This window comes from Oncorhynchus tshawytscha, unplaced genomic scaffold (assembly GCF_018296145.1).
Source record: "Oncorhynchus tshawytscha isolate Ot180627B unplaced genomic scaffold, Otsh_v2.0 Un_contig_6415_pilon_pilon, whole genome shotgun sequence".
NCBI lineage: Eukaryota > Metazoa > Chordata > Actinopteri > Salmoniformes > Salmonidae > Oncorhynchus > Oncorhynchus tshawytscha.
The window spans coordinates 12,414-39,774 of NW_024609239.1; the positions used below are offsets into that span (position 1 = coordinate 12,414).

Consider the following 27,361-nt stretch of genomic DNA (forward strand, 5'->3'; position numbering starts at 1 on the left):
ACCACGTCACTTTACTGTTTGCTATATAAATCATGTATCTATAGTATTTGCCATGGACACTTTATGCTATTAGATGTGGGTATAGGGACTGGTACTTTTGCTCTAATCAGATATTTAAGATGCATCAATTGACTGTGCCATGCTTCAAAAAATAACTAGACTGCCACAGAGCTTATTTTGCAAATAAAAAAATGTATATATCTATAAATATATGTGTATATATATATATAAAGATGATTGCAATTATTCAGTGAGCGGTCACTGTTTTTCTCCCCAGACATAGCATTTCACCACCATTCACTATAGCTTATATGTGAGAAAAAGAACCTGAATTCACGTTTAACAAATTGCATAATGGGACAGAGGCACTTCCATAGATTAGAAAAGAAATCACCATAGCCATCATAATTCTTATTCAGCAGTGCTAGTTCTCTATCAAGCTGATGAGATGGTTGCCGTCTGGCAACATTGTTTCCCTGCAGTGAAGTACATGACCAGGCAGTCCAGTTATTTTGTGAGGTTGGTGATTTGAGCTGATGTTCCTTAATAAAAAAAAAATTGCTTTCAAACTGAATCGTAGTAATGTTAGGAATTCAAATAAAAAGTGAATGATTAAAAACAAAAGGTTTCCTCAGAGATTGCCATGTTAAGTCTTCCCTTTGCAGTCAATCTGGCCTGGGTGGTTGTAACTGCTACTTGTACTGCAAGTTTGCATGCGTGTTTGTCAAGTGGCGCGCTGTGCAACGTGTGTTCATTTAATTTGTCCCTCTTGATTTCAAAAGGTTGAACTTTTGTCTGGTAAAGTATCTTTAGGGCAGTTTGATCTATAAGGGCTGACTGAACAGAATGAACAGGCTGGATAGGATGGGGAGCAGAGATCGTGTCAGGGAAAAGAGGCGACCATAGCACTCTGCCATCTCAATATGACCTCTGACTTCAACCCAGGCTCTCCTTCCCAAACATGGGAAGAAATATGTCACATCATTATTTTGCTCCGCAGCGTGGCTCTCTGCTCTTGGAACAGGGGCAGTCTGGGAGTGTAAACAAAAAGGGTCAACTTTGGGGAGATGGGAGGGAGGTGGGCTCTGGGCCCTCAGCAACCTAATGTCACTGTTTCACTACATGGTATTATACACTGACTGAATCACCCTTCCTGGCAATACCACTCGAAGTCTCGCTCCCAACCACTGTTTTTCTCAATAAGGTGCTGTCATTCAAACACAACATTTTATAAAGCGGACAAATTCAGAGGGACAAGTCCAATAAGAGAAGAAACAAAAAATAAAACAATTCTGTGCAAAAGGGAATATTACTACTGTAGTTGTGTAGTTCTGGATGTTAAAGCAGAGGCCTGTGTTTTTAACTAAGTATGTGTGTTGTCTACTACAAGGGGCAAAAAGAGTGTACTGGAAACGTGTGAATAGCATGTGTCAGACGTAATAACACCACTTGGGCCCAGTGTGTGTTTGTGTATATATATATATATGTGTGTGTGTGTTACAAATGGCATTCATCATTCAAATGAAAGTGGATATACTTAGCACTTGATTATTGTCACGATTGTAGTTTTGCAAGAGTGAACTGGGCATTTTGCTTTACTTGGGTTTGGGTTCTTCTGCTCGGATGCTGGTTAGAGTGGAGGCCTTGTGTTGCTGAACTGTGGGCTGAGACTTCTCATATCCATTTTTTTCTCTTTCACTAAAAATAATAATAATAATACAATCATAGGTAAGCCTGTTTTCCCCCCATGCCATGTAGGTGTAATAGTGGACATGAGATTATTGTTAATTCAGCTTGTAGTGCAACCTTTAGGAAATGTTTTGGCATGGTTTCTGTCTTGTTAGTAGTGGGGCTGATTAGGTCAATGGTTATAAGACTGGGAAATATTGGTGAATTGACAGTGTGTTGAGTGACAGGGAGCCATCACAGTAGCATGGACTGCTACGTATTTCACTGGAACCTAATGGGTTTGTTTTGTGGGTGATTTGACAGTGGGGAGCATTTAAATGATGGCATGTTTTGTGCCTTCAAGAGAGTGATTTGATGTCCCTTCAATTTCAATCCCCACTCCTACATCAGTTTTTTTGACTGTTGAATAGTTGCTTTTCTCAGCCATTGCACAATGTGTCCTTGTTCCGAAGTAGAATGTGACCTTTTTTCTCTTCAGGTTCCTCTTTTTGTGTTGCCGTGTTTTGCTGGATGTGAGAGATGACTTCTTGTCCTCTGCCTCTCCCAAATCCTATGATCCTCCCGTCTTAAAAATGGGGGGTTCCGTCTGTTTAGGTAATTGGGTCCAGAGTTTCACTACTAGTATCATGCTAAGATTTCCTGGGTTGCTTTACTTTTTATGTGAGACATAAGGATCGTTGGGCAATTTCCTGTGGGTTATTTTTCTGTTTTCCATGTTTCAATTCCCAATTGTAAAGAAAGATTCTAGTCGCTGGTTTGCAGACAGGTCATGTCAGAGGAACCAAGACTGTTAAATAGAAAAAAAGAGGACATTGTTAACAGGATCCGCCCCTTTTTTTCAATTTTCGCTTACAATGACATACCCAAATCTAATTGCCTGTAGCTCAGGCATTGAAGCAAGGATATGCATTTTCTTGATACCATTTGAAAGGAAACCCCTTGAAGTTTGTGGAAATGTGAAATTAATGTAGGAGAATATAACACATTAGATCTGGTAAAAGAAAATACAAAGAAAAAAACTTTTTTGTACCATCACCTTTGAAATGCAAGAGAAATGTATTATTCCAGCCCAGGTGCAATTTCGATTTTGGCCACTTGATGGCAGCAGTGTATTCTTTTTTTTTTTAACAAGACTGCCCAATTGTGCCTAAATGGTTTATTAACAACTTTTCAAGTTCATAACTGTGCACTCTCCTCAAACAATAGCATGATATTATTTCACTGTAATAGCTACTCTAAGTTGGACAGTGTAGTTAGATTAACAAGAATTTAGACATATCTGATTGGCAGAAAGCTTATGTCCTGGGGAATTTTCTTGTGACTTACAACCTCATGCTAATCACGTTAGCTCAACCATCCCGTGGGGGACCCACCGATCCTGAAGAAGTTTTAAGTTCAGGTTAAAATGTGTACCATTTAAGATAAGTAAACACTAATTTCCACAATTGACCACTAGAGGCCCACACACTAACAATGGTCAACAGTTGTCAGCCCCTTGTCATATTGAAATACTCCCAGCTATATTGACTGACTGTCCATGGCTGTACTGTACTATAGTGCTGTGGGAGTATGGTTTGGCTCTGCTGCTAATGGCTGTTGTTATTCCTTACTGGACTCAGAGTCCACATGCAGCGGGGGGAGAGATGTCTGGCGCTCCCTGTATTCAGATTGAGTTTCTCCCGCTCAGTGTGAAAATAGAGCAGAACTGGGTCACCGGCCGGGATCTGGCACCAGTGAACACTGGCCAATATTCTGGAGCCTTGGAAACTTTGGGCCTCCGGGGAGGTGCCGTTTGTTTTGTTTGACTCTAACAGGTCGCCTGAATACCCCCAACTCCTGCCTCTTGCCCTCCCTCATCCCCCCTCTTGCTGCAGGCTCTGTCCCAGCAGCCTATGGACTTTGTAACTCTTCCCCTGTCAGTTACACTATCTCTCTGTCTCTCTCTCTCCATCTATCTCCCTCTAACACTCTCTCTGGAATCCTTGGCAGTAGTGACCACCCTCTTTCCTTACCCAGCCTTCCTACCCCAGCATCCCCTCTCAAGTTCAAGTGGCTATGACATCATGTCTGGTTGCTGCAGGCAACCAGACAGTCGGGACGTGACTTCTCTGAGGAGGGCTGTATTGAAACTCTCCCTCTCCCCCTCTTTCACTATTTTTCTCCCTCTCGCTCATTCTCCTGTTTCCTCTCTCCTCTGGCCGTAGAACTCCCTTGCTGCCACCAGAGGGTACTTGGAGACCAAATATCTCTGCTCTGGGAGTGAGAGTTCTATTCAGGCCCTGCAGTCACAGCAAACAGACTTTTCACAAGACCTTTTCACAAGGCACATTATACTAACAATGTCATTTCTGAGCTACATATGCAACCAATTAAAGCTCCCTATACAATTTAATTTCTCCAGTGCAAACTAAAACCATACTGTAAACACAATATACTCAATAGCACAGAGCACTGGAGGGCTACACAGGAAGTGTGTGTGTGTGTGTGTGTGTGTGTGTGTATATGTGTGTGAATAGTTCGGAGTTTGTTGAGAAAGAGAGTAAAGAAGGGACAAAATGGCGTAGAGTTGGCACGGTGGTGTAAGGTGAGCCTCATGAGCGGGGTGGGTTAGTCAAACAGGGCCTGTTACGAAGCTGGAGAGAGAGAGGGAAGAAGAGGGGCGGTAGGAGGGAGAGTGAGCCGAGGAAGAGCATAGAGGGAGTGTAGGGATAGAGGGTGAGAGCAGCAGAGGGCTTCAGATGGTTTCCATGTGGTGGGGAGGAGTGTGGAGCAGAGCTGGCTCGGGGCGGGTGTGGTTGGACACTAATGAGAAAAGTGCAGTGGGTACTGGAGGAGGCATATGAGCAAGAGGCAGTGCGGTGGAGAGAGAGAGCCCGCTGCCTGAGGGGTAGGGTCCAGATGGGCCAAATAAACAGTGAGAGGTCAGTTTAACACACACGGTAAACCACACACACGGTAAAACATACATCCACAACAAATCATGGGATGAGGAGAGGGAGGGGAAATACACCAGTGAGATTTAGGGAGTTGTTAGGCAGTTTGGGAATAAGAAATATTTTGGCATGTATCCATTCACCTAAGTAAGTTTCCTGAGTTGGGCTGATAATCTCAATGAAAACAGACAGGTTTCCTACACACAAAAAATACACATGCATGCACGCACACCACATGAATACACGCACGGAAGCACATACACACTGTGGAAATCAGCAGAAAGCGCTAATGTGCTAATGCAGTAGTTTGGTAGTGTTGATGAGAGTAAGGGCTTGATTAAATCCTTAGCGCTGAAGAGCTGTGCTACAGCACGATAGAAATGTAAAGGCAATGTTCCTGAGTTAGCAGAGACTGTAGTCATGGTAACGCTGCATATGTCAACTCAATCGGAAATGACATTTCAATCGCAAACTTCAGCGATACAGATTGAATCGAGCCCTAAAGCTGTTTGCTCACCTGTGTCTGCTGCGGGATGTTCAGAAAGTTGTTGTCCCGTGATCCGATGCTGACAAACCTGTTGGGAGCTGGGGCCCCTGACGTGGAGTAAGCTGCAGACAGACAGAAAGGAGAAATGGTCAAACCACAGCCTGTGTTCAATAAAAATTAATTACGGAGCATTGTACTTCATCACAATTTCAGAAAATACTGCAATGAAAATACTGCTTTAAGCTCTCAACCTGACATCACACATAATTGTTACTGTAAGTCCCCCTACGCATCAGAGAGTAGGGTTACTGAACTGAGCCGGACCTCTCCAAACTATAACCCTGGTCCCAAATTTAGGGCAGTTTGAGGTCAATATAGACTGCAACACGAAGGTTGTTATTACAAACCCTTCTAACAGGAATCTGATACTGGAAAGTTGCTGTAGTGTGTGTGTAGTGTGTGTAAGTCTGTATTATTTAGCAGCATACACATACGTTAAGTAGACTTTGAGGGAAAAAAAGGTGCTATCTAGAACCAAAAAGGGTTCTTCTGCTGAGAACCCATTGAAGAAGCCCTTTTGGTTCCAGGTAGAAATATTTTCTACATGGAACCCAAAATGTGTCCTTCTATGGGGACAGACGCAGAACCCTTTTGGAACCCTCATGTTTGAGAATCAGTAACATAGATAAAATACATAAGACTTAGAGACATTGATTTGAGGGGGTTGAAAAAAATGCATAAAACAAAACACAAAAATCTGAAATATAAAAAAAGAGAAGGATAAAGAAAGAAAAGTGCTCCGTCCAGTGCCCCTCCTGTCATAGGTGAGAAACATTTTGGCAGACACGCCCCATAGCTAGACACCCTTCTAATGGACACACCCCTTCAGTAACTCTGTCTGACCTTCAAAGCAACATCACCACCAACTCAGTAAAAAAATATATATATATATATATCTATTCAACTAAAAAGTAAAATATAACTCTAAATATTATTTTCATGTTTGGATATTTTCTGGTGAAATGGCAGAATAACTGGAGCATGATGTTTTGGAATCCACAAACTGCCCTAAATATGTGCCACTAGTAAAAAAATAAGTGATTTAGAGTGAGCAATTGACAAAAAGGAAATGGATCAATCTATTTCTATTTTAGACTACTTCCGATCTCAACTGACATCTCGGGGGCTGGCCATATGAGATAAATAAAACATATAAACGGAGGAAAACCAGGATGGCAATCTTCTGCCTCAACATCTGTGAGTGCAGAGGCACAGGGGTATCGAGGAAGGGTTAGTGTCATTCAAGGTAGGACTCAGGATGGGCATTCTAAGAGAAAGAGGGTGGGCCTAATATAGAGCCCTGGAGGACACCACAAAAGGGTCATCAGTGGAGAATGGTGACAGGCTTCTGTCGTAACTCTAGGGTCAGTATGATCCCAGACGGTGAAGGAGGTGAGAGGTGAGCTGGCTGGGGGGGGAGGGGTTTGGTTCTGACTTGGTCTGTGGGGTCACTTACACGGAGATGTGGGCGAGGTCAGTCCGCCGTCGGGAGGCGTGCTGCTGGATTTAGAGTCGGACATGGGGAGGGGCACTGGGCGGGCCACTGGGGGAGGTGGAGGCAGCAAGAAGGAGCCCGGCATTTTGCTCTGGCCGCTCCCGTTTGGCTGCGGACAACACAAACAGGGTCAGGAGGGCGACATGTGACAACCCGCACACGGCATGAGAGGACGCAGCTCCAGAGACCAGGTCCAAAAAATATCCATGATGGGTGGTGGGAGAGGTGGGGGTGTTGGAAACAACAGCCAAACGAATGATGTATGTGCATTGCATCATTTATGGAGGTGTACAAAATAATAATCACCACAAGTGTTGATAGGGGATTTCTGGGGTGGTCCATGGTGGAGGGGTGAGTGGGAGGGGGGTGAGAGCACAATTGGTGGTGTGGTTTGTCCATAACATGGCAACAAATCAAAACATGGGAAAAATACTTCACTAAGAAAACACGACACCAACAACACGCAAAATAATAATTACAATAAAAACGGAAGACAGAACATGTATGCTCGATTGAAATGTGCTGTGATTGTAGGCTTTCGTGCTGATGATTACATAATCTGAGGGGGTGGGCGGAGCAAAAGAAAAAAGGGAACCTTAGGGTCTGGAAGAGCACAGGACAAGGAAAAAAGATTAAGTACAGAAAACCCTGGGCCAACAGGAAATTGTCAATAGTAGTATTTTGCTTTCTCTCCTCACTGGTGCAACAGTTTGGCAATTGGTTTAAGTTTTTTTAAAATGTATCAGAAAGTCAACCCTGTTTCCTTACTTTGCATACTACATAACTTAAAGGTTTTCATGTTTTTCACTGTTACAGTTTCACTCCTATCATACTGTATCTATACTTAACAGCAAATGGTGTCCGCAAGTGATGACACACAAACAAACCTGTGGTCTCTATCTCAGTACTGTACTCAGTGTAGTGTTTACACAGGGAAACACAGTACATATCTATACAGTGTCAATAATCACTGATCACTAAACTTCATTTAGTAATGTTTGTGTCGTTTGCATGGCCACACATTAGACGTTCGTGGAATTCTATTCTTACTGCCTTCATTGATCTTTTGTTGTCCCATGTGTGATTATATTAGTGTACAAGTGGTTGGTGTCACTCAGCCCCTGAACTCTCCTCTTACATCAAACCTTACCTGGCCGCCAGACTGTCCCGAACCATCAGCGCAGACAAACTGCACAAATTCCTTCAGGGGGTCCTGTCCAGGATGGTGGTGGTAGCGAATGGTGGGGTGGGGGAAGTACGGGCTGGACTGCTGGATGATGGAGGGGGAGGGGAAGTGCAGGGCAGAGGCTGAGGCACGGGGGCTCCCTGAGAAGAGGCATACGTTAGTTAGATAGATAGATGAAAGGAGGGAGAGTGAATAAGAGATCAACAGAGATTAACAGCGAGACATGCAGTTCAGCAGTGAACAGGGCTTTTAGTTTAAAACAGTCAACAGCGGCCGCATCTTAAGACCCAGGGACCGGCACATTGAGTGACATCAGTCCAAATTGGAGTTTTATTTCATCAAATCATGATAGATTGAGGGTGAAAATGTATTACAAGAAAGAATGAGGCTTTACAGGAAATGCTTACACATAAACAAGCACACAAACGCAATGGTCTACATTACAAAAGCAGTCCCCAAACCACAAAAAAAAATAAAAAGGACAAAGAGATCATTGAGCACCGTCTTAAATTAGAATGTCTTAATGCGTCTGTGTGCTGTTTTGTGGGTGTGATTCACAGGCGCCACAGCAATTTGGCATTTAAATAGGCAATCTGCTTTCCAACAATCCTTTATGACAAGACTAATCTTTATGTTCACACTGTACGTGTGAGTTTATGTGCATGTGTTAGTGGTCTACGCTATCTATTTGGTTGTGTGCAGGTGTGGGGGTTTAAATGTCCCGGTGTTGCTGCATCTGTAGGGGAATACAGAAGCTCTCTTTTGTGCCTGCATGAGAGGGTGAGAAAATATCTCGCTTTAAGTCACCCAGCCGAGCTGAATATGGAGACTGAGGTGTGAATGAACGTTTGAATGGGACACAAAGCCCTCTCTGTCAGATGTATATCCATTACCAAATCTCCTTGATTTGTATTAGTGGGGCGCACCCTCTCCCTTTTTCTTCTGGTGTGCCAGTCTACCCCCTTCAGTGTTGCCCCACCCGGCAGGGCCTCCAGCTGCCCGCGTGAGGCTGCCAACTCCAGTGTGTTACCCCCAGACTGGGCCCTGTGCCCCCCAGCCAAGCAGCACATCGCTCCCTGCCAGGATCCATGCTACCCCGGTGGAGCCGTCTCCCCACTCCTTTAGTCCCCCTTAATCCCATTAGAGACTGGGCTAGGGCCAAGCTCTCTGGAGAGGGGCTATACCCCAAACCCCCTGGATCTACGACACAAAACAACAACAACGCAGTAAACACTTTCACACAGGCATGGGAATGACATACAGTTGAAGTCGAAAGTTTACATACACCTTAGCCAAATACACTGCTCAAAAAGATAAAGGGAACACTTAAACAACACAATGTAACTCCAAGTCAATCACACTTCTGTGAAATCAAACTGTCCACTTAGGAAGCAACACTGATTGACAATACATTTCACATGCTGTTGTGCAAATGGAATAGACAACAGGTGGAAATTATAGGCATTTAGCAAGACACGCCCAATAAAGGAGTGGTTCTGCAGGTGGTGACCAGACCACTTCTCAGTTCCTATGCTTCCTGGCTGATGTTTTGGTCACTTTTGAATGCTGGCGGTGCTTTCACTCTAGTGGTAGCATGAGACGGAGTCTACGACCCACACAAGTGGCTCAGGTAGTGCAGCTCATCCAGGATGGCACATCAATGCGAGCTGTGGCAAGAAGGTTTGCTGTGTCTGTCAGCGTAGTGTCCAGAGCATGGAGGCGCTACCAGGAGACAGGCCAGTACATCAGGAGACGTGGAGGAGGCCGTAGGAGGGCAACAACCCAGCAGCAGGACCGCTACCTCCGCTTTTGTATAAGGAGGAGCACTGCCAGAGCCCTGCAAAATGACCTCCAGCAGGACAAATGTGCATGTGTCTGCTCAAACGGTCAGAAACAGACTCCATGAGGGTGGTATGAGGGCCCGACGTCCACAGGTGGGGGTTGTGCTTACAGCCCAACACCGTGTAGGACGTTTGGCATTTGCCAGAGAACACCAAGATTGGCAAATTCGCCACTGGCACCCTGTGCTCTTCACAGATGAAAGCAGGTTCACACTGAGCACGTGACAGACGTGACAGAGTCTGGAGACGCCGTGGAGAACGTTCTGCTGCCTGCAACATCCTCCAGCATGACCTGTTTGGCGGTGGGTCAGTCATGGTGTGGGGTGGCATTTCTTTGGGGGGCCGCACAGCCCTCCATGTGCTCACCAGAGGTAGCCTGACTGCCATTAGGTACCGAGATGAGATCCTCAGACCCCTTGTGAGACCGACCATATGCTGGTGTGGTTGGCCCTGGGTTCCTCCTAGGATGTGTTATTTTAGTGTTTCCTTTATTTTTTTTGAGCAGTGTACATTTAAACTCAGTTTTTCACAATTCCTGACAAATTCCCTGTCTTAGGTCAGTTAGAATCACCACTTTATTTTAAGAATGTGAAAATATCAGAATGATAGTAGAGAGAATTATTTCAGCTTTTATTTTTTTTCATCACATTCCCAGTGGGTCAGAAGTTTACATACACTCAATTAGTATTTGGTAGCATTGTCTTTAAATTGTTTAACTTGGGTCAAACGTTTCAGATAGCCTTCCACAAGCTTCCCACAAAAAGTTGGGTGAATTTTGGCCCATTCCTCCTGACAGAGCTGGTGTAACTGAGTCAGGTTTGTAGGCCTCCTTGCTCGCACACGCTTTTTCAGTTCTGCCCACACATTTTCTATGGGATTGAGGTCAGGGCTTTGTGATGGCCACTCCAATACCTTAACTTTGTTGTCCTTAAGCCATTTTTCCACAATTTTGGAAGAATGTTTGGGGTCACTGTCCATTTGGAAGACCTATTTGCGACCAAGCCTTAACTTCCTGACTGATGTCTTGAGATGTTGCTTCAATATATCCATATACATTTTCCTCCCTCGTGATGCCATCTATTTTGTGAAGTGCACGAGTCCCTCCTGCAGCAAAGCACCCCCACGACATGATGCTGCCACCCCGTACTTCACGGTTGGGATGGTGTTTTTCGGCTTGCAAGCCTCCCCCTTTTTCCTCCAAACATAACGATGGTCATTATGGCCAAACAGTTCTATTTTTGTTTCATCAGACCAGAGGACATTTCTCCAAAAAGTATGATATTTGTCCCCATGTGCAGTTGCAAACCGTAGTCTGGCTTTTTAATGGCGGGTTTGGAGCAGTGGCTTCTTCCTTGCTGAGTGGACTTTCAGGTTCTGTCGATATAGGACTCGTTTTACTGTGGATATAGATACTTTTTTTTTTTCTTTTTTTTTCTTTTCTTTTTTTATAGATACTTTTGTACCCGTTTCCTCCAGCATCTTCACAAGGTCCTTTGCTGTTGTTCTTGGATTGATTTGCACTTTTCACACCAAAGTACGTTAATCTCTAGGAGACAGAACGCGTCTCCTTCCTGAGCGGTATGATGGCTGCGTGGTCCCATGGTGTTTATACTATTGTTTGTACAGATGAACGTGTTACTTTCAGGCATTTGGAAATTGCTCCAAAGGAAGAACCAGACTTGTTCCATGTAGAACCCTTTCAATAGAGGGGTCTATGTGGAAGGGTTCTCCTATGGGTACAGCTGATTAACCCTTTTGGAACCTTTTTTTCAAAGAGTGTAGGAGGCAATCTCAGCATATCTGAGGCAGATGTCATTACACGGTGGTCAACCTGACTGCTTCTGATAAATTTAGTAACTTTTAGCTTTGAGTTGGGAGTTCAGATGAGTTCAGAGGTTCATTATCTATGGTGAGCTGTTCACCCTTCACAAAGACTTGCTTTGAGCTGATACGATTGAGAATACAAATGTTCCAGTTACAGCCCTGTGGCAACTGTTGATATCTGATTTCATCATGAGATCCTTGATGATGGTTGAAATAACCACAATGACCATGTTCCACTGCCAGACACAATAACAGCTCTTCACTTCCTGGGTTCCCCGACCATAGGCGTCTCAGCCAGAGAGAGAGAGAGAGAGAGAAGAAAGAAAGGAGAAGAAAGAGGTAGATGACAAAACAATTGATGGTGAACGGCATAAGCCTAAAGCATTTTAAGGGAAAATGGCAAGATATTGTCAGCCGTGAGCCAGGAGAAATACTCAACAGAACAAGAACAAATGTCTTCTCTAAAAAATACAGGACTCATGAGAATGTAGGGCTGTACACCAAGTTTCTATCAGGCTCTGTATAATAACGTATTGAAGCCAATAAATCATGTGCCCATCATGATAACTACATGTACCAGTTGTAAGACCATAGTTGTGGGTTGGGGCAGTGTGGCTGGGGGAGGTGGTGATCAGGGAAGGTGGTGGTCAGAGAAATGGAGGTACAGAATGGAGGCTCTTCACCCAGTCACCCAACCACAGACTGATCTCTTTACAGGGTACAGGAAGGAGCAACTATGTTATACTCTAGCCTAATTTGCATTTGAAAGTATTCAGACCCCTAATTTTGTTACGTTACAGCCTTATTTTTCTCATCAATCTACACACAATACCCCATACTGACAAAACAAAAACTGTTTTATTGAATAAATAAAAAACTGAGGTTTTGCTATGCTCCTTTGCTATGAGACTCGAAATTGAGCCCAAGTGCATCCTGTTTCCATTGATCATCCTTGAGATGGAGTCCATCTTGATTAGAGTCCACCTGTGGTAAATTCAATTGATTGGACATGATTTGGAAAGGCACACGTGTCTATATAAGGTCCCACAGATGACAGTGCATGTCAGTGCATGCACTGAGGTCGAAGGAATTGTCCGTAGAGCTCCGAGACAGGATTGTGTTGAGGCACAGATCTGGGGAAGGGTACCAAAACATTTCTGCAGCATTGAAGGTTGGCAAGAACACAGTGGCCTCCATCATTCTTAAATGGAAGAAGTTTGGAACCACCAAGACTCTTCCTAGAGCTGGCTGTCATGCCAAACTGAGCAATCGGCGGAGAAGGGCCTCGGTCAGGGATTTCACTGAGAACCCAATGGTTACTCTGACAGAGCTCCAGAAGTCCTCTGTGAATATGAGAGAACCTTCCAGAAGGACAACCATCTCTGCAGCACTCCACCAATGAGGCCTTTATGGTAGAGTGGCCAGACAGAAGCCACTCCTCAGTATAAGGCACATGACATCCTGCTAGGAGTTTGCCAAAAGGTACCTAAAGGACTCTCAAACCACGAGAAATAAGATTCTCTGGTCTGATTAAACCAAGATTTAACTCGTTGGCCTGAATGCCAAGCGTCACATCTGGAGGTAACCTAACACCGTCCCTATGGTGATGCATGGTGGTGGCAGCATCATGCTGTGGGGATGTTTTTCAGTGGCAGGGACTGGGAGATTAGTCAGGATTGAGGTATAGGGGCCTCCCGGGTGGCGCAGTGGTTAAGGGCACTGTACTGCAGCGCCAGCTGTGCCACCAGAGACTCTGGGGTTGCGCCCAGGCTCTGTCGCAGCCGGCCGCGATCGGGAGGTCCGTGGGGCGACGCACAATTGGCCTAACGCTGTCCGGGTTAGGGATGGTTTGGCCGGTAGGGATATCCTTGTCTCATCGCGCACCAGCGGCTCCTGTGGCGGGCCGGGCGCAGTGCGCGCTAACCAAGGTTGCAGGTGCACGGTGTTTCCTCCAACACATTGGTGCGGCTGGCTTCTGGGTTGGATGCGCGCTGTGTTAAGAAGCAGTGCGGCTTGGTTGGGTTGTGTATCGCAGGATGCATGACTTTCAACCTTCGTCTCTCCCGAGCCCGTACGGGAGTTGTAGCAATGAGACAAGATAGTAGCTACTAAACAATTGGATACCACGAAATTGTGGAGAAAAAAGGGTCAAATAAAAATGATTTTTTTTAAGGATTGAGGTATAGCAAAGTACAGAGAGATCCTTGATGAAAACCTTGCTCCAGTGTGCTCAGGACCTCAGACTGGAGTGAAGGTTCGCCTTCCAACAGGACAACAACCATAATCACACTGCCAAGACAACGCGGGAGTGGCTTCAGGACAAGGCTCTGAATGTCCTTGAGTGGCCCAGCCAGAGCCCGGGCTTGAACCTGATCGGACATCTCTGGAGAGACCTGAAAATAGCTGTGCAGTGACGCTCCCCATCCAACCTGACAGAGCTTGAGAGGATCTGCAGAGAATGGGAGAAACTCCCCAAATACAGGTGTGCCAAGTTTGTAGTGTCATACCCAAGAAGACTTGATTCAACAAAGTACTGAGTAAAGGGTTTGAATACTTATGTAACATTTTTTTACATGTGCAAACATTTCTAAAAACCAGTTGTTTCTTTGTCATCATGGGGTATTGTGTGTAGATTGTTGAGGGGGAAACAACTATTTAATCCATTTTAGAATAAGGCTGTAATGTAACAAAATGTAGAAAAAGTCAAGGGGTCTGAATACTTTCTGAATGCACTGTATATTCTGTGCCTCAGGTTTCTTTCAAAAACATAACTCTACTGCCGTTGTCCCTCACAGGGTGGGACAGCAGAGTCTTCCCCCACGGCCACCCCTCCACTGGGTCTGGGTCAGGGGATGGGGGATGGGCAGGGGGTTGGGAGGGCTGTCAGGGGGGTCTCACCTGGTCTCACTCCCGCCAGCATTGGCAGCGGGTGGTGGGTGAACACCATGCGAGGCGACCTCGTCTGCTGCGACAGGGCGCTGAAATCGAATTTCCCCGGCTTCTTAAGAGAACCAGGCGAGGAGAGTCCTGGCAAAAATGGGATCAACAAAATGGCAGAACAGAGACTTGGGTTTAATGAACAGGCTGGTGGCTATTTGCTCTATCAAATCAAATTAACTGAAGACTTAAATTTAGACTCAAGACTTCTACTTTAAAAAAATGTAATGGGTTTTATAATTGTGATCTACTAAAATCAATGCATCGATTGATTACACCGATGGATCAACCTCTCTCTCTCCATATCTCTCTGTTAGTGTACGGTCTCTGTGCTGTAGCATATCAGAACCAGGGTAGAGTAAAGTGGGGGTCCAGGGGGGAGGGAGTTGTTTTGAAGTGGCGCAGGGTGGGGGGGGGGGTTCAGAGGAAGGCTTGGTGCACAGTGTCAGAGGGAGAGAGAGAGCTGGGAAATGCAATGGCATTATAATTGCTGCCACCATTGGAGTATATGAGCGAAAGACAGGATTCTGATCACTGTTATTCTACTCTGCGTGGAGTCCATGAGCAAGCATCCAGTTCCCAAACTCACCATTGTAGGGCTTGTCTCAGGGTATAGGAAAATCAATTAAAAAAACACAACATCCCACCACCAATCCCACACCAGCAGTCATCTCAGCACCCAGCATCCCTATAGACAGCAGGACATCCAGCTATATGACAACACTGTGAATACATCCTCCCTCCCATACACCCTACAGACTGCACTGTTAACGTGCCTGTTTACAAGGAGTGTGATTTTGGACTGCTTCACAGCTAGGCCAGAATGTGTTTCTGTGGCACATTGACTGTGTGTAGCTATATTCAGATATACTGTAGCTGCAGCCTGCCAACAGATATCAATATGTCCTTACATTAGTGGCCTACTGCTTGTAAGTCAGTCTGTCAGTGAATGTAACTCTGGGGGTGGGAGGGAGACTCGGCTGCCTTGTGTTAATGCATCTCCTACAGATATGGTAGATACAGAACACACACACACAAGCTGTTCAGTCAGGGTGGCAAGCAGACGGCCCAATGCCAATGAAGGATGGATGGAAAAGGGGAGAGAAAGTGAGAGAAAGTAAAGGAGTGGAAGAGTGACGGCATAGCCTGCACATATATTTAACAACATATCAACGTGTCCTCCTACTTCTATAAATGTCAGTTGAGGCTTCAGGACTATGAACTATTCCCCAGTTTGGTAAAAACAGGCACACTAAGTGTAGGCCAGGCTTACCAACTGGCCCAGAAACATGGCCAAATGTGTAAGAGCTGCAGAGTAAAGAGACTGTTTTATGATCAAGGCCTCGTGAGGCAGGGTTTGAGGGAAATTATTTTGATGTAAGGTAATTGGAACAGGCAATTTAGAATTGTATGGTTTGTGACCATTGTCAAGTGGTGTGTTTGACCTCAGGGAGCCACGATATTCAAAGAATGAAATCAAGTATTGAGAGAATAATTATCAAAATAATAAATAAAAATACCTTTGCACTCAAACACACATTTTTCTACTTGCATGTCCTGAGTCACAAACATATACTGCACAGTTTGTGACATTATGTGCATACACACATGCACACACACAAAAATCACACACAACAAATACGCACAAACAGAAAAAAAACACACAGCAACACACACCACGCACGCACGCACGCACGCAAAAACACAAATTCACAAACAGAAAAAAATCCTGACTAGCAAGAAGTCCCATAAACGACTAAACGACACATACTCACACAAACAAAACACATCAAATAAAAAGGGGATAGTTTCAGTACGGCCCTGGGAGATGCTGAAATAGCTTTTACAAGCTGAGCATATAAACTCTAACGAGGCAGCCGTTCTGAAATACGTTTTGAAGTGTTACTTCGGGAAACATTTGATCACAACAATTACCCACAATGCTTCTGACTGCAGCGTTGCAGCTGGGCCTGCGTGGGCATTGGTAAGTATAGAAATGGGTAGGTGGGCACGTATGTTCTGCTAGGCAGGAATGTGTGACACCAAGTGGGAGTGGGGAGTGTGATGATCCATTTGGTGGCATGGTATTAATGATGATAAAAACACAGCATGGCACTCTGGCACTTTAAGAGGATTGGGACATTAAAATAGGAATGTGTCTCACCCGGTGAACGCTACTGGCTGAATGAGACAAATGTTCAGGGTGGACATGCTGAATATAACCACCAAGGCTAAAGGGGGATTGGGCACTCTGATGATTTCATTTAGTTATCGTAACAAATGCAATGTCTGGGTGAAGAGCTGGGCTGGAGAACAAGGCCAAGATGCCCAAGGAAAGATTTGCATGTTAGAGTTAACAGAAGTTACTCTGATCTCTCTCTTCCAGTTTCTGTTTCTCTCTGAGTGAGTGTGTGTGTGTGTGTGTGTGTGTGTGTGTGTGTGTGTGTGTGTGTGTGTGTGTGTGTGTGTGTGTGTGTGTGTGTGTGTGTGTGTGTGTGTGTGTGTGTGTGTGTGTGTGTGTGTGTGTGTGTGTGTGTGTGTGTGTGTGTGTGTGTGTGTGTGTGTGCCTGTGTGTTTTCTTGCACTCGTTTGTATGCGTGAGCGAGCACGATCGATTGTTCTGCGCTATTTCTCAGACCAACTCCTGGCACATGGCTTGGGCAGACTGGCAGCCAATCAACTGCTCCGATGACCCATCAGCCTCGCCACGCTAACAAGCTGGCTGCCACAAAAACCCTAACTGTCAGAGGACCGTGACCCCAGCCCCCACAACCACAACCAGGAAACAGAATACAAACACATATACATACAGTTCACTCCCATCAACACACATGCACATCATCAAAAACACAATGTTCCCTACCACACATATCTCCTTCCACAAGCTATCTCAGACCAATACGTTGACTGCAGTACAGTGATGGGCTGAGCTTGCAATGAAGTGAGAGAGGAGAAGGAAACAACCAATGAAAATGCATAGAGGCGTATCAATGTCCCCTCAGCAGGCACCAGAGACAGCAGAGCAGGAGACAGCAAAAGTAATGATGAATTACATGATCACCTCATATGCCTCAGAGCCTTCCATTCAGGTAGTGAATCACCTTTGGAGGGGAGCTGAGACCCTCTCCCCCTCTTCCCCCCTCCTCCCCCTACACCACCACCACCACCACCAGAACAGATGTCTGCTGTAACCCAGTAGCTCCCATTGCTGTAGACACATGGAAGTACCATCTGGACCGGAACGCTGCTACTCTCCAGATTGTGTGTGTGTGTGTACACGTTTGTGTGTGTTTGTACACGTTTGTGTGTGTGTATGTGGAATATTTTAGAGACAGACGGTGCCTTGTGCCTTGACGGCACACCTGAGTGCATTTAGTCTTGTTTGTTTGTGTTGTATTCCTCTTCCTGTCCTGCCTGTTGGAGGAGGCTATGACAGGTGGGAGGGGGGGGCACAGAACAGCACCACCTCAGTAACTGACTGGGTGAAGCATCTCACAGCAACTCAACAGGAGACAGGGCCTCATTCTAGAATCTCTACCCACTTTCACAGGGCTATACCACTGATGCATGTGTTGCTGAATATATTACAAAATGACTGCAATTCAAAACTCTTCTGCAATGTAAATTAACTGAAATTAGAATTTTGAATGAGCGAATGCAAAAAGAGTGCAAAAAATACATTGAAATCAATTAAATAAATGAACAATAGGTTACAGTTTTTGGCAGCCTGAATCACAAAATATTCAACCCTAATCAAGCCCTCTACCTTGAGCAAGTGGACACAGTGTTTGAGAGGTAGTAATAGACTTGATGAACCTACTGGGTTACCAAAAGGCTTTGGTACTTCCACAAACCACAACAGATATCTGGGAGAGAAACAAGAACAACCCAACAGCAGCAGAGAGGAGAGGGATGGAGAGAGGGATGGCGAGAGGGACAGAGAGAGGGATGGAGAGAGGGACAGAGAGGGGGATGGAGAGAGGGACAGAGAGAGGGATGGAGAGAGGGATGGCGAGAGGGACAGAGAGAGGGATGGAGAGAACACAGAGAGAGAGAGAGGGACAGAGAGAGAGAGAGAGGGACTAGGAAGTATGGAAAAATAGACAGAGACAGAGAGAGACAACAGAGAGAGAGAGGGACAGAGAGACGGAGAGAGGGACAGAGAGAGGGATGGACAAGGGTTGAGGACGGAGAGAACATAGGAAGTGTGGAAAAATAATGTACAGTATAGATTATAATACGTATATATCAGTGCAATGTTTTCTAACCATGGTAAGGAAACTGCACGCCATCGTTTTCATGCTTTATCTTCCTCTCTTGCACACTGGCCAAATGGTGCTGCACTGGAAGTCCAAACAGGAGAGAAGGGCACAGTTAACAACGGAGGAGGGGGAATTAGCAGGGTGGAACGTTAACCACAATCCACTCAGTTGATGACATGAGAGCTAAGTACAGGATGATTGACATGTAATGAAATAAGAACAGTGGCACAATTAGGAATATTATGTTGTTATAACGTGTTTGTAAATTAACTGTGTCCATATAGAGGCCACATTAAAGCAGACACATTTTACAAATACATCCACTGCTCTCCCTCCACCTTTCCCATTGGCCACCATTAGAATAGGAGGCTTCTGTGAGGGTGGGGATGGAAAGGGATGCATCCCTTACATTCATTCATGAACATGATCTATTATAGAACAGAGGAGTTGGAGGGTAAAACCATAAGGAGACAGGGAGGTTTGGAGGGTGCAGCTTAAGAGGATGGAGAGTCTATGGGAGTCTGTGTAGAGTCACAACTTTGAGAGGATTTGTGATTTCAAGAAAGGGGGAGGATTTTGTAGAGATATTTTCTTGGAAAATATTATGCCGAAAGTTATCCACATTAGATCCTTAATACAAAAGCTTTTCATAGAGGCTTAAGTCTAGACTGTATCACAACCGGCAGTGATCGGGAGTCCCATAGGGCGGCACACAATTGGCCCAGCGTCGTCCAGGTTTGGCCGGGGTAGGCCATCATTATAAATAAGAATTTGTTCTTAACTGACTTGCCTAGTTGAATAAAGGTCAAATTAAATAACAATTTTAAAAAGTCAAGTCTGTCAGCAGGCTCTGTGACTCACATATCACACACACATCACCCAGTCAAAGAACCTCTAACAACAGAACATGACGTCCACTGGAGGTCTTTAGCCTCTTGTTGGCCGTCATTGTAAATAACAATTTGTTCTTAATTGACTTGCCTGGTTAAATAAAAGGTAACAAAAAAAAATACAAACTAGGAGCCTGAATCTAATACTTTTTTTTACTGAGCACAGAGCCGAGCACCAGACACACTGGTATACTACTACATACTACTACTGCAGAGCACACAAAGTATTTAGAAAAGGTGTAAACACAGGCCTACAGAGCAGGTGGATAGGAGGGGGAGGGGGAGGGAAGGAGAGGAGAGGAGGGGGAGGGAAGAAAACAGGTCTGACAGACAGTAGAGGGATACACTACCATAAAACACAGCAGGGGGTGTTAGATGGGTTGGGGGGGTTATGGGGGTATCTAACCTGCGTCCACATCGTTGGGCCAGCCACTGGACTGGGAGCTGCTGCCGGCCGCAGGGGAGCGGCCCGAGTAGAAGACATCGTCCACCGGGCTCTCCATCTCACTGTCGTCAATGGACTTGCGCTTGTTGGAGCTGGAGAGAGGGAGAGAGAAAGGGACTTAATGGGTGTGGAGGCAGGAATATTATTTACTTGGGAGACAAAGTACAGTCTGCTGAGAGACAGATAAGTGCAGGTAGCGGCTTTATTCACCATCCTTTATCTGAACATGGCCATGTTTGTTACAGTCCCTCAGATTAGACTGTGTACCTAGACTGGGGTAGGCATCTCTGGTCCTGCTTTTCATTTAACCCACCTGGAAGACCAGGTGTGTTGAATTTAGACAATCCCGAACTGATCAATTAGCTCAGTTGGTCAGGTTTGGTGCCTAGTTGGAACAAAATCCTGCAGTACCTGTGGCACTCCAGGAACAGAGTTGCCTACCCCTGGCTTAGACTAAAGTATTGTAGAGCGTAAGTGTGTGTACAGTGAGTGAGAGTGTTCCTTGGATTCAAGTCCATACGAGACCTGTAAAAACATAGGTCCTTAAATGCACAATGTTTCATAAGTGGATCCAAATAAAGAATTGTATGTGTTTTTGGCTGTCCGTCTGGCTGAATGTGTCTATATTAAAGTAGTTTCAGGGGAAACATAGTGGAGTGAATATAACTACCTCCGTGGGAGACTTGCATAAAGCTCCATTTCAGTCCTGCAGCGTGAGAGAGAGAGAAACAGTGAGACAGAGAGATAGAAGGAGAGCGAGAAATAGAAGGAGAGAAAGAAAGGAGAGAGAGCGATGGAAGAGAGAGGGATAGAAGGAGTGAGGAGCAAAGGGGGAAAAAAGAGACAGAAAAAAACACAGACAGACAGTTTGACAGATAGGTGGAAAAAACACCAGATGAAGAAAGTTTCACAGAGAAGAGAGAGAGAGGAAGGAGAAGAAAAGTCCCATCACGCAATCATAGCAGAGTGAGGAAAGCATTCACAAAGGTTAGACAGCATAGACTGAAGCGTACAGAAGCTAGTATTAGTAGGCTACAAAATAATCAGGTAATGTGTGTGTGTACCTGGTGGAGGGGGTGGAAGTGATGGAGCGGCGTCCCAGGGCCACCTGGTTGATATTGTAGTAGCCAGGACTCTCCAGGTCGGCCAGGGAGAAGTTGGGGCCGGACGCTGTGGCCACTGGAGCTGAGGCACACACACAGATACATGCGACTCTTACACAACTCTTTAAACAGAGAGTATAGTAGGAAAATGCATGTGAGAACCTTGAGGTTTGTGTGTACTGGTGAGTGTGTAGTGAGAGTGACAGTGACAGAGAGGAGAGGCAGTGACTCACTCTGTGACACTCGGACCAGCTCAGCCACGTTCCACACCCCTGAAGTCACAAAGCAGTCCTGGAAACTCAAATGCCCTGGGAAAACAGAGATGAGAGCAATGAAGATGATGAGAAGATGCTAGGACACACGCTCACACACACACACACGCTCACACACACACACACACACACACACACACACACGCTCACACACACACACACACACACACTCTCACACACACACACACACACGCTCACACACACACACACACACACACACACACACACACACACACACACACACACACACACACACACACACACACACACACACACACACACACACACACACACACACACACACACACACACACACACACACACACACACACACACAGAGGGAGCATAGAAAAACAGATAAAAAACAGATAAGGCACTAGCATGTGTTTTCTATAAGATAGGAAATGGCTTTGGTTGGACGTATCACACACTTATCAAAAGCCCTATGGACAGGTACTCACGTCATGACTGCTTCAAGTCTAGCATGTCAAAACACTGTCCAGCAGGAGGCCTTAATGTGCTCCACAGATTGTGCCCTGTGTAAGCTGTATACACACCATGCACACACACACACTGTTTACATGGTGTCCAGTGGGCATCCAGTATGGCAGAGCTTGTTGCAACATGTATGATGTCATTACTGCTATAGATTTTGGATTGTATTTGTGTGTTTAAGTTTTCTAAGAGCCCTAGTGTATGTTGTGTGCAGGCCCTGGCAGTGGGATATAGTGACCAAGGCTCTCTATCTAAGGCTATAGTGTAGTGTTTCCTGCTCCTGGGGAACTAGCACTACACACCTGATTCCACTAATCTAAACTCATCATCAAACCTTCAGTTAGTGGAATCAGGTGTGTAGTGCTAGGTCAAAATGTGCCCCGTTGGCTCCCCAGGAGCATGAATGACTAAGAAACAGTGCTGTAGTGTGTAGTGTAGAGTCTATAGTGTCCACTCAGTCTATAGGTCCCTGGCTGGGTATAAAGGAATGTGTATACACCCATAATGTGTATTATGCCCATACACCAACCCTTATTGGTACCAGCTAGAACCCTTTTGAGTTCCATGTACAGTTGAACCCTCTGTAGAAAGGGTTCTACCTGGTACCAAAAGGGTTCTACCTGCAACCAAAAAATGTTCTTCAAAGGGTTCTGCTATGGGGACAGCCGAAGAACCATTTAAGGTTCTAAATAGCATTTTTTCTAAGAGTGTAGGATGTCCAGGTTCTCCATGGTTAGTGGTGCTCCAACTTACACACCCTCTCCTCAGCCTGCCTCAGCCTGGGTTAACCGCAGCAGGGCCGGCTGTATGAGGTCAGAGCTCCAGTCGGCAGCACGGCCATGTGGTTCCCATCTTCCAATAACGTCAGGGTGATTTATGAGTGGGATGCCACACTCACAGCCAGGCACAGCAACATCAGCTCACCTTACTATAATAAACCCATGCCCAACTCCACTGGGACACACTATACACTCTATACTGGTGTGTGTGTGTGTGTGTGTGTGTGTGTGTGTGTGTGTGTGTGTGTGTGTGTGTGTGTGTGTGTGTGTGTGTGTGTGTGTGTGTGTGTGTGTGTGTGTGTGTGTGTGTGTGTGTGTGTGTGTGTGTGTGTGTGTGTGTGTGTGTGTGTGTGTGTGTGAGAGAAAGCGTTTAAACATGCATCCGCATGTATAAATGACTGTGTATGTTCACACTGTGAACTCACCATTGGGCGGTGGCTTGATGTCTGTGTCTCCTTGCTGGTTTGAGCTGTCTGATTGTCCGGATTCTGTGGAAGAGAGACAGAGAGACAGAGAGAGAGACAGAGAGAGAGAAAGAGAGAGAGAGAGAGAGATGGTGGAGAGAGGTGGAGGTTAGGCAGGAGACAGATGCCTGGACGGTACCCAAGGTGAGGGGGCAGTGGGCGGAGGACGGCATAGGAACACTTTGGAAGGTATTTTAAAACCCCTTCTTTCCAGAGGCAGAATTGGGTCTTAGATTAAAGGTTTAACATTAGAGTCATGAAATGGCAAATCAAACACCAGACTGTACTTTCCAGAGCCATTCACAGTAGAGGAATCACTACTAATACTCTCTCCAGAGAGCATCAAGTATCAAAGAGGAATGGTTTGGTGTTCCAGTTTGAGAGATGAAACAACTGTGTGTTTGTGACATTTCTTGCCCCATTGTATCTCTGGCATTCCTTCCTTTTCTCTTTTTTCTCTCTCTTCCTTACTCTCCCCACTCTCTTCTTCAGCATCCCTCTCTCTCAATCCCAGGGAGCCACAGTGAACACACACACACACAGGGAGTCCTGTTTGAGTGCAGGTCGTTGGCACAGTGTGGCAGGTGAAGTTCCCATGTAACCCCAGCTTGCAGCCTCTCTCTCCCTCCACACTGATGACTAGTGTAAGCTGAGGAGTGTAAATGTGAAGCCCGGGTCCGCGAGGCGTCATTGGGACTGCGTCTCACTCAGCTCTTTACCTTAACGACTGTGCACAGAGAGGCCTGTGCTAGTTTGGTTTGGCCCCGCTTGGTGCCATTCTTTCTCTGCTGCGTAATGCAACCTTGAAGAGCTTTATGGTTGGATCATATATACCATTCAAGCCAATTACCCCCACAGCACTGTAGGGTTTAATGCAGTGTGGGCCAAGTATCCCCATTACCCCTACTACTAGGCCCCTCCCTCCCTCCGCTCCATCTAAGCCCCTCAGCATCCTCATCTTGGGGAGGCTAGTCCTGCCGCACCATTCACCCCACCGCTAAAGACGAGAAAACCAAAACAAAAGGACAGAATCGCCATATCACTTTGGTCTAAAAGGAGTCTCTTTTTCCCTCTCCCTGAATGGAGTCTCAGTCCCTCTCGCTTTTCTCTCTACTCTCTCTGCTTCTCCCTCACTCACGCTGTCGCTCTGTGGAATCCTGGCAGCCATTTTAGCATTTGGCAGCCATCTTAGCTTTGGCGGTACCAATACATTCCTGCTAGTTGATGGCGCACCAACACTCGCTAGCACACACACTCTCACACAGACCCAGTGGTATGAAAGATAAAAGATCTACAGAGGATATACACTGCAGATGGAGTGAAAATAAAACCACCGGGGTGTTTGTCTCCAGTCATTGTCTGCCGTGCTGCTGGACCTCTGCAAGCTGCTAAATGAAAACTAGACTGGACGACTGCAGCAGAGCCGCACTGACAAATCATCAAGGAAAATAGGAGGAAACATAAGGAAAACATCCAGACAGAGACCATTATTACATTCCTGTAAGAGGTAAATAAGGTGAACTAGAGTGCAAGCCAACATTTTAACTGTATGATGGTGTATAAAGGGGACCATCTAAGTCTGTTGAGGCCCTTCATTTTGAAAATAATACAACCTAATTTGGGCATACTCCCACTATGTAAAAACATCTTAATATGCAATTGAACTTGAACCTATATATTATGGACCTTTTTTGAAACAGTTAAAAAGAAAGAGTCTGGGTCATCATAACAACAGTAGGGATACCCCTCCATTCAGGTGGTTAATGAGAGGATGAGCAGTTACAGCAGTCACACTGACTCTGATAGAACCTGACAGCCCAGATCTGCCTCATTCATTCTCCCCAGACATACCAGCTGTGATCAATACAGCTCTACACCTGCGGGCCCCCCGGGGACCATACACCCAATCAGATTGGGGCCAGGGGGTTTCCTGACTACTCACCTGGCCAGGGAAAACCCTGGGTCCTTGTTATGGTCCATAGTTAAGAGTTTTTCCTTGTCAGGTCAGGAAAAACAGTCCTTAAATCAGACCACTGTTAGATCACCAGTCTAATCTAACTGAGGCCCCCTGGTGGTCTGGTGGAGTGTTAACAGCTTCAGTTAAATTCTAATAGCTGCTGTCTACAGTAGCCTACAGTATATGAACCTCCAATCCTACTGCATGGCACATTAGCAGGGCTAGTTTCCTGGTGCTGGATCTGAGTGTGTTGGAGAGGAACAACGGGAGGATGATGAAGGGATGAACAGGGGAGAGCTCATCAAACAGAGAGGAGATGCTCTGAGACAATGGAGAGGCTGTCCATTATTAGTGCTGCTGCTCTACAAGCCAACAGGGCTGGGAGGAGAATCACTGCCACCACGCCGCTTATCACCACGCCACCATTCCCAGGGTTACACACACACCAGCCCTACACTGCTCACCCTTATCTCCAGCACACAGTCGCCCCAAGGGCCCCTGTACACATCCTGGAAAGATAATGCATCACACACACTCTATTAAACAGACATACAGTACATACACATTAACAGACTCACTCCAATCACATTCATACACACTTCATACATTTGTCACTAAGTCTCCTCATCATACAGTACATATACACTAAGTGTACAAAACATTAGAAAGACCTGGGTGAAAGGTGAAGGTGAAAGCTATGATCCCTTATTGATGTCACTTGTTAAACCCACTTCAATCAGTGTAGATGAAGGGGAGGAGACAGGTTAAAGAAGTATTTTTAAGCCTTGAGACATGAATTGTGTATGTGTGCCATTCAGAGGGTGAATGGGTAAGACAAACTATTTAAGTGCCTTTGAACGGTGTATGGTAGTAGGTGCCAGGCCCACCGGTTTGTGTCAATAACTGCAACACTGCTGGGTATTTCACACTCAAGAGTTTCCTGTATTTATCAAGAATGGTCCACCACCCAAAGTACATCCAGTCAACTTGACCCAACTGTGGGAAGCATTGGAGTCAACATGGGCCAGCATCCCTGTGGAACGCTTTCGACACCTTGTAGAGTCCATGCCCTGACAAATTGAGGCTGTTCAGAAGTAGAATGAATAGAGAGCAAAGGGGTTGCAACTCAATATTAGGAAGGTGTACCCATCAATCTGTGCTGTGATTTGTTGAATCAGCTCAACTGACATTACAAAAAAATACTTTACATTGCATGAGCCACATCAGTTAACATAATTTAAAAGACCATTCTACATTACCATGGAAATGATTGCATCACAATACCAGGCAGCCATTGCGAGCATACCCATGAGTTCATCAGTCAAATTGCCAGGGTTAGAGGGTTCCAAGGCCCTTCTATTCATTCTGATTTCTATGGGCCTACATGCTTTCAGCAGGACCCAGCATACAGTAGATGTCATTATTCTACTAATCAAACACACCTGTGATTTGGATGCATCATAAAGACACACAACAATATATGATAAACACACTCTCACTGTGCCAGGTCTAATAGACTCATTTGCCATGCGCATATTCATAAATGAATGCGCTCGTACATACAAATAGGCACTTTTTGCCTACTTACCAGCCGGCTTAGAGCATTTGTTTATGCATTACAGGCACACATGAGCAAACAGCATGTTTTAATGTAATATGCATTAACTGGAAGGGGATTTCACATGGCACAGTGAAAGATCAACATTGAGTCAAATGGCAGAGATAAAGCCAATGGTTCCACAGTCAAACTTGACGACAGGAGTGTGGATGGCCTCTCAGCAGGCTACTGTGCTCTGAGCCAGGGCTCAGCTCCATCTTCACTTCTGTCTCTCTTCACCTCTCTCCCTTTCTCTCTCTCCTTCTAAAGTACAATAACAGTCCTGGATTCCATCTCTTTTTCTCTGTATTTATTTCTTTTCTTTTCTCTCTGCTTTGTTTCTGACTGCTGTTACTGTCTCTGACTCAGATATTTCTGCTCTCTCTATGACCCCCCATCATCTCTCCCTGCCCCTCTCTCTCCCTCTCTCGTTCCCCTTCTCCTTCTCCTTCTCTGGGAGGACAGTCCTGGATTAGACTCGGGTTGACCCAGCTGCCCTCGACTTCTGTCTGCCACACAGTGGCCCGGTTCAAATGAAAAAATGAACAGATGGAGGACAGGAAGTAGGTACACATACACACACACAACAGCTGGCCAGATGTGGCTCACTGTCAGTGTGTGTGTGTGTGTGTGTGTGTGTGTGTG

The 27,361-nt window shown here is 45.5% G+C and overlaps 1 protein-coding gene across 1 annotated transcript; it reads right to left on the reverse strand.

Moving 5' to 3' along the window:
• Positions 1-1,231: 1,231 nt before the first annotated feature.
• Positions 1,232-25,142, reverse strand: LOC112259207 (nuclear factor 1 X-type-like). The gene is made up of 12 exons (XM_042314595.1): positions 25,105-25,142; positions 23,124-23,260; positions 21,386-21,460; positions 21,114-21,234; positions 20,720-20,755; positions 20,011-20,141; positions 18,721-18,795; positions 14,414-14,542; positions 7,815-7,990; positions 6,626-6,773; positions 5,140-5,231; positions 1,232-2,476 (listed from the first exon to the last, which is right to left on the reverse strand). The coding sequence occupies exons 1-12, from the start codon at positions 25,140-25,142 to the stop codon at positions 2,462-2,464; spliced, it is 1,173 nt and encodes a 390-aa protein (XP_042170529.1). The 3' UTR covers positions 1,232-2,461.
• Positions 25,143-27,361: the final 2,219 nt, after the last annotated feature.

Bases quoted from the DNA above. Each gene is read 5' to 3' on its own strand.
- LOC112259207 (XM_042314595.1), bottom strand. From the start codon at position 25,142: ATGGACCATAACAAGGACCCAGGGTTTTCCCTGGCCAG. The intron at 21,461-23,123 runs GTGAGTTCACAG...CTGTTTTCCCAG, and splicing joins CATCAAGCCACCGCCCAATG to GGCATTTGAGTTTCCAGGAC. The intron at 14,543-18,720 runs GTTAGAAAACAT...CATTTTTGCCAG, and splicing joins CGTGCAGTTTCCTTACCATG to GACTCTCCTCGCCTGGTTCT.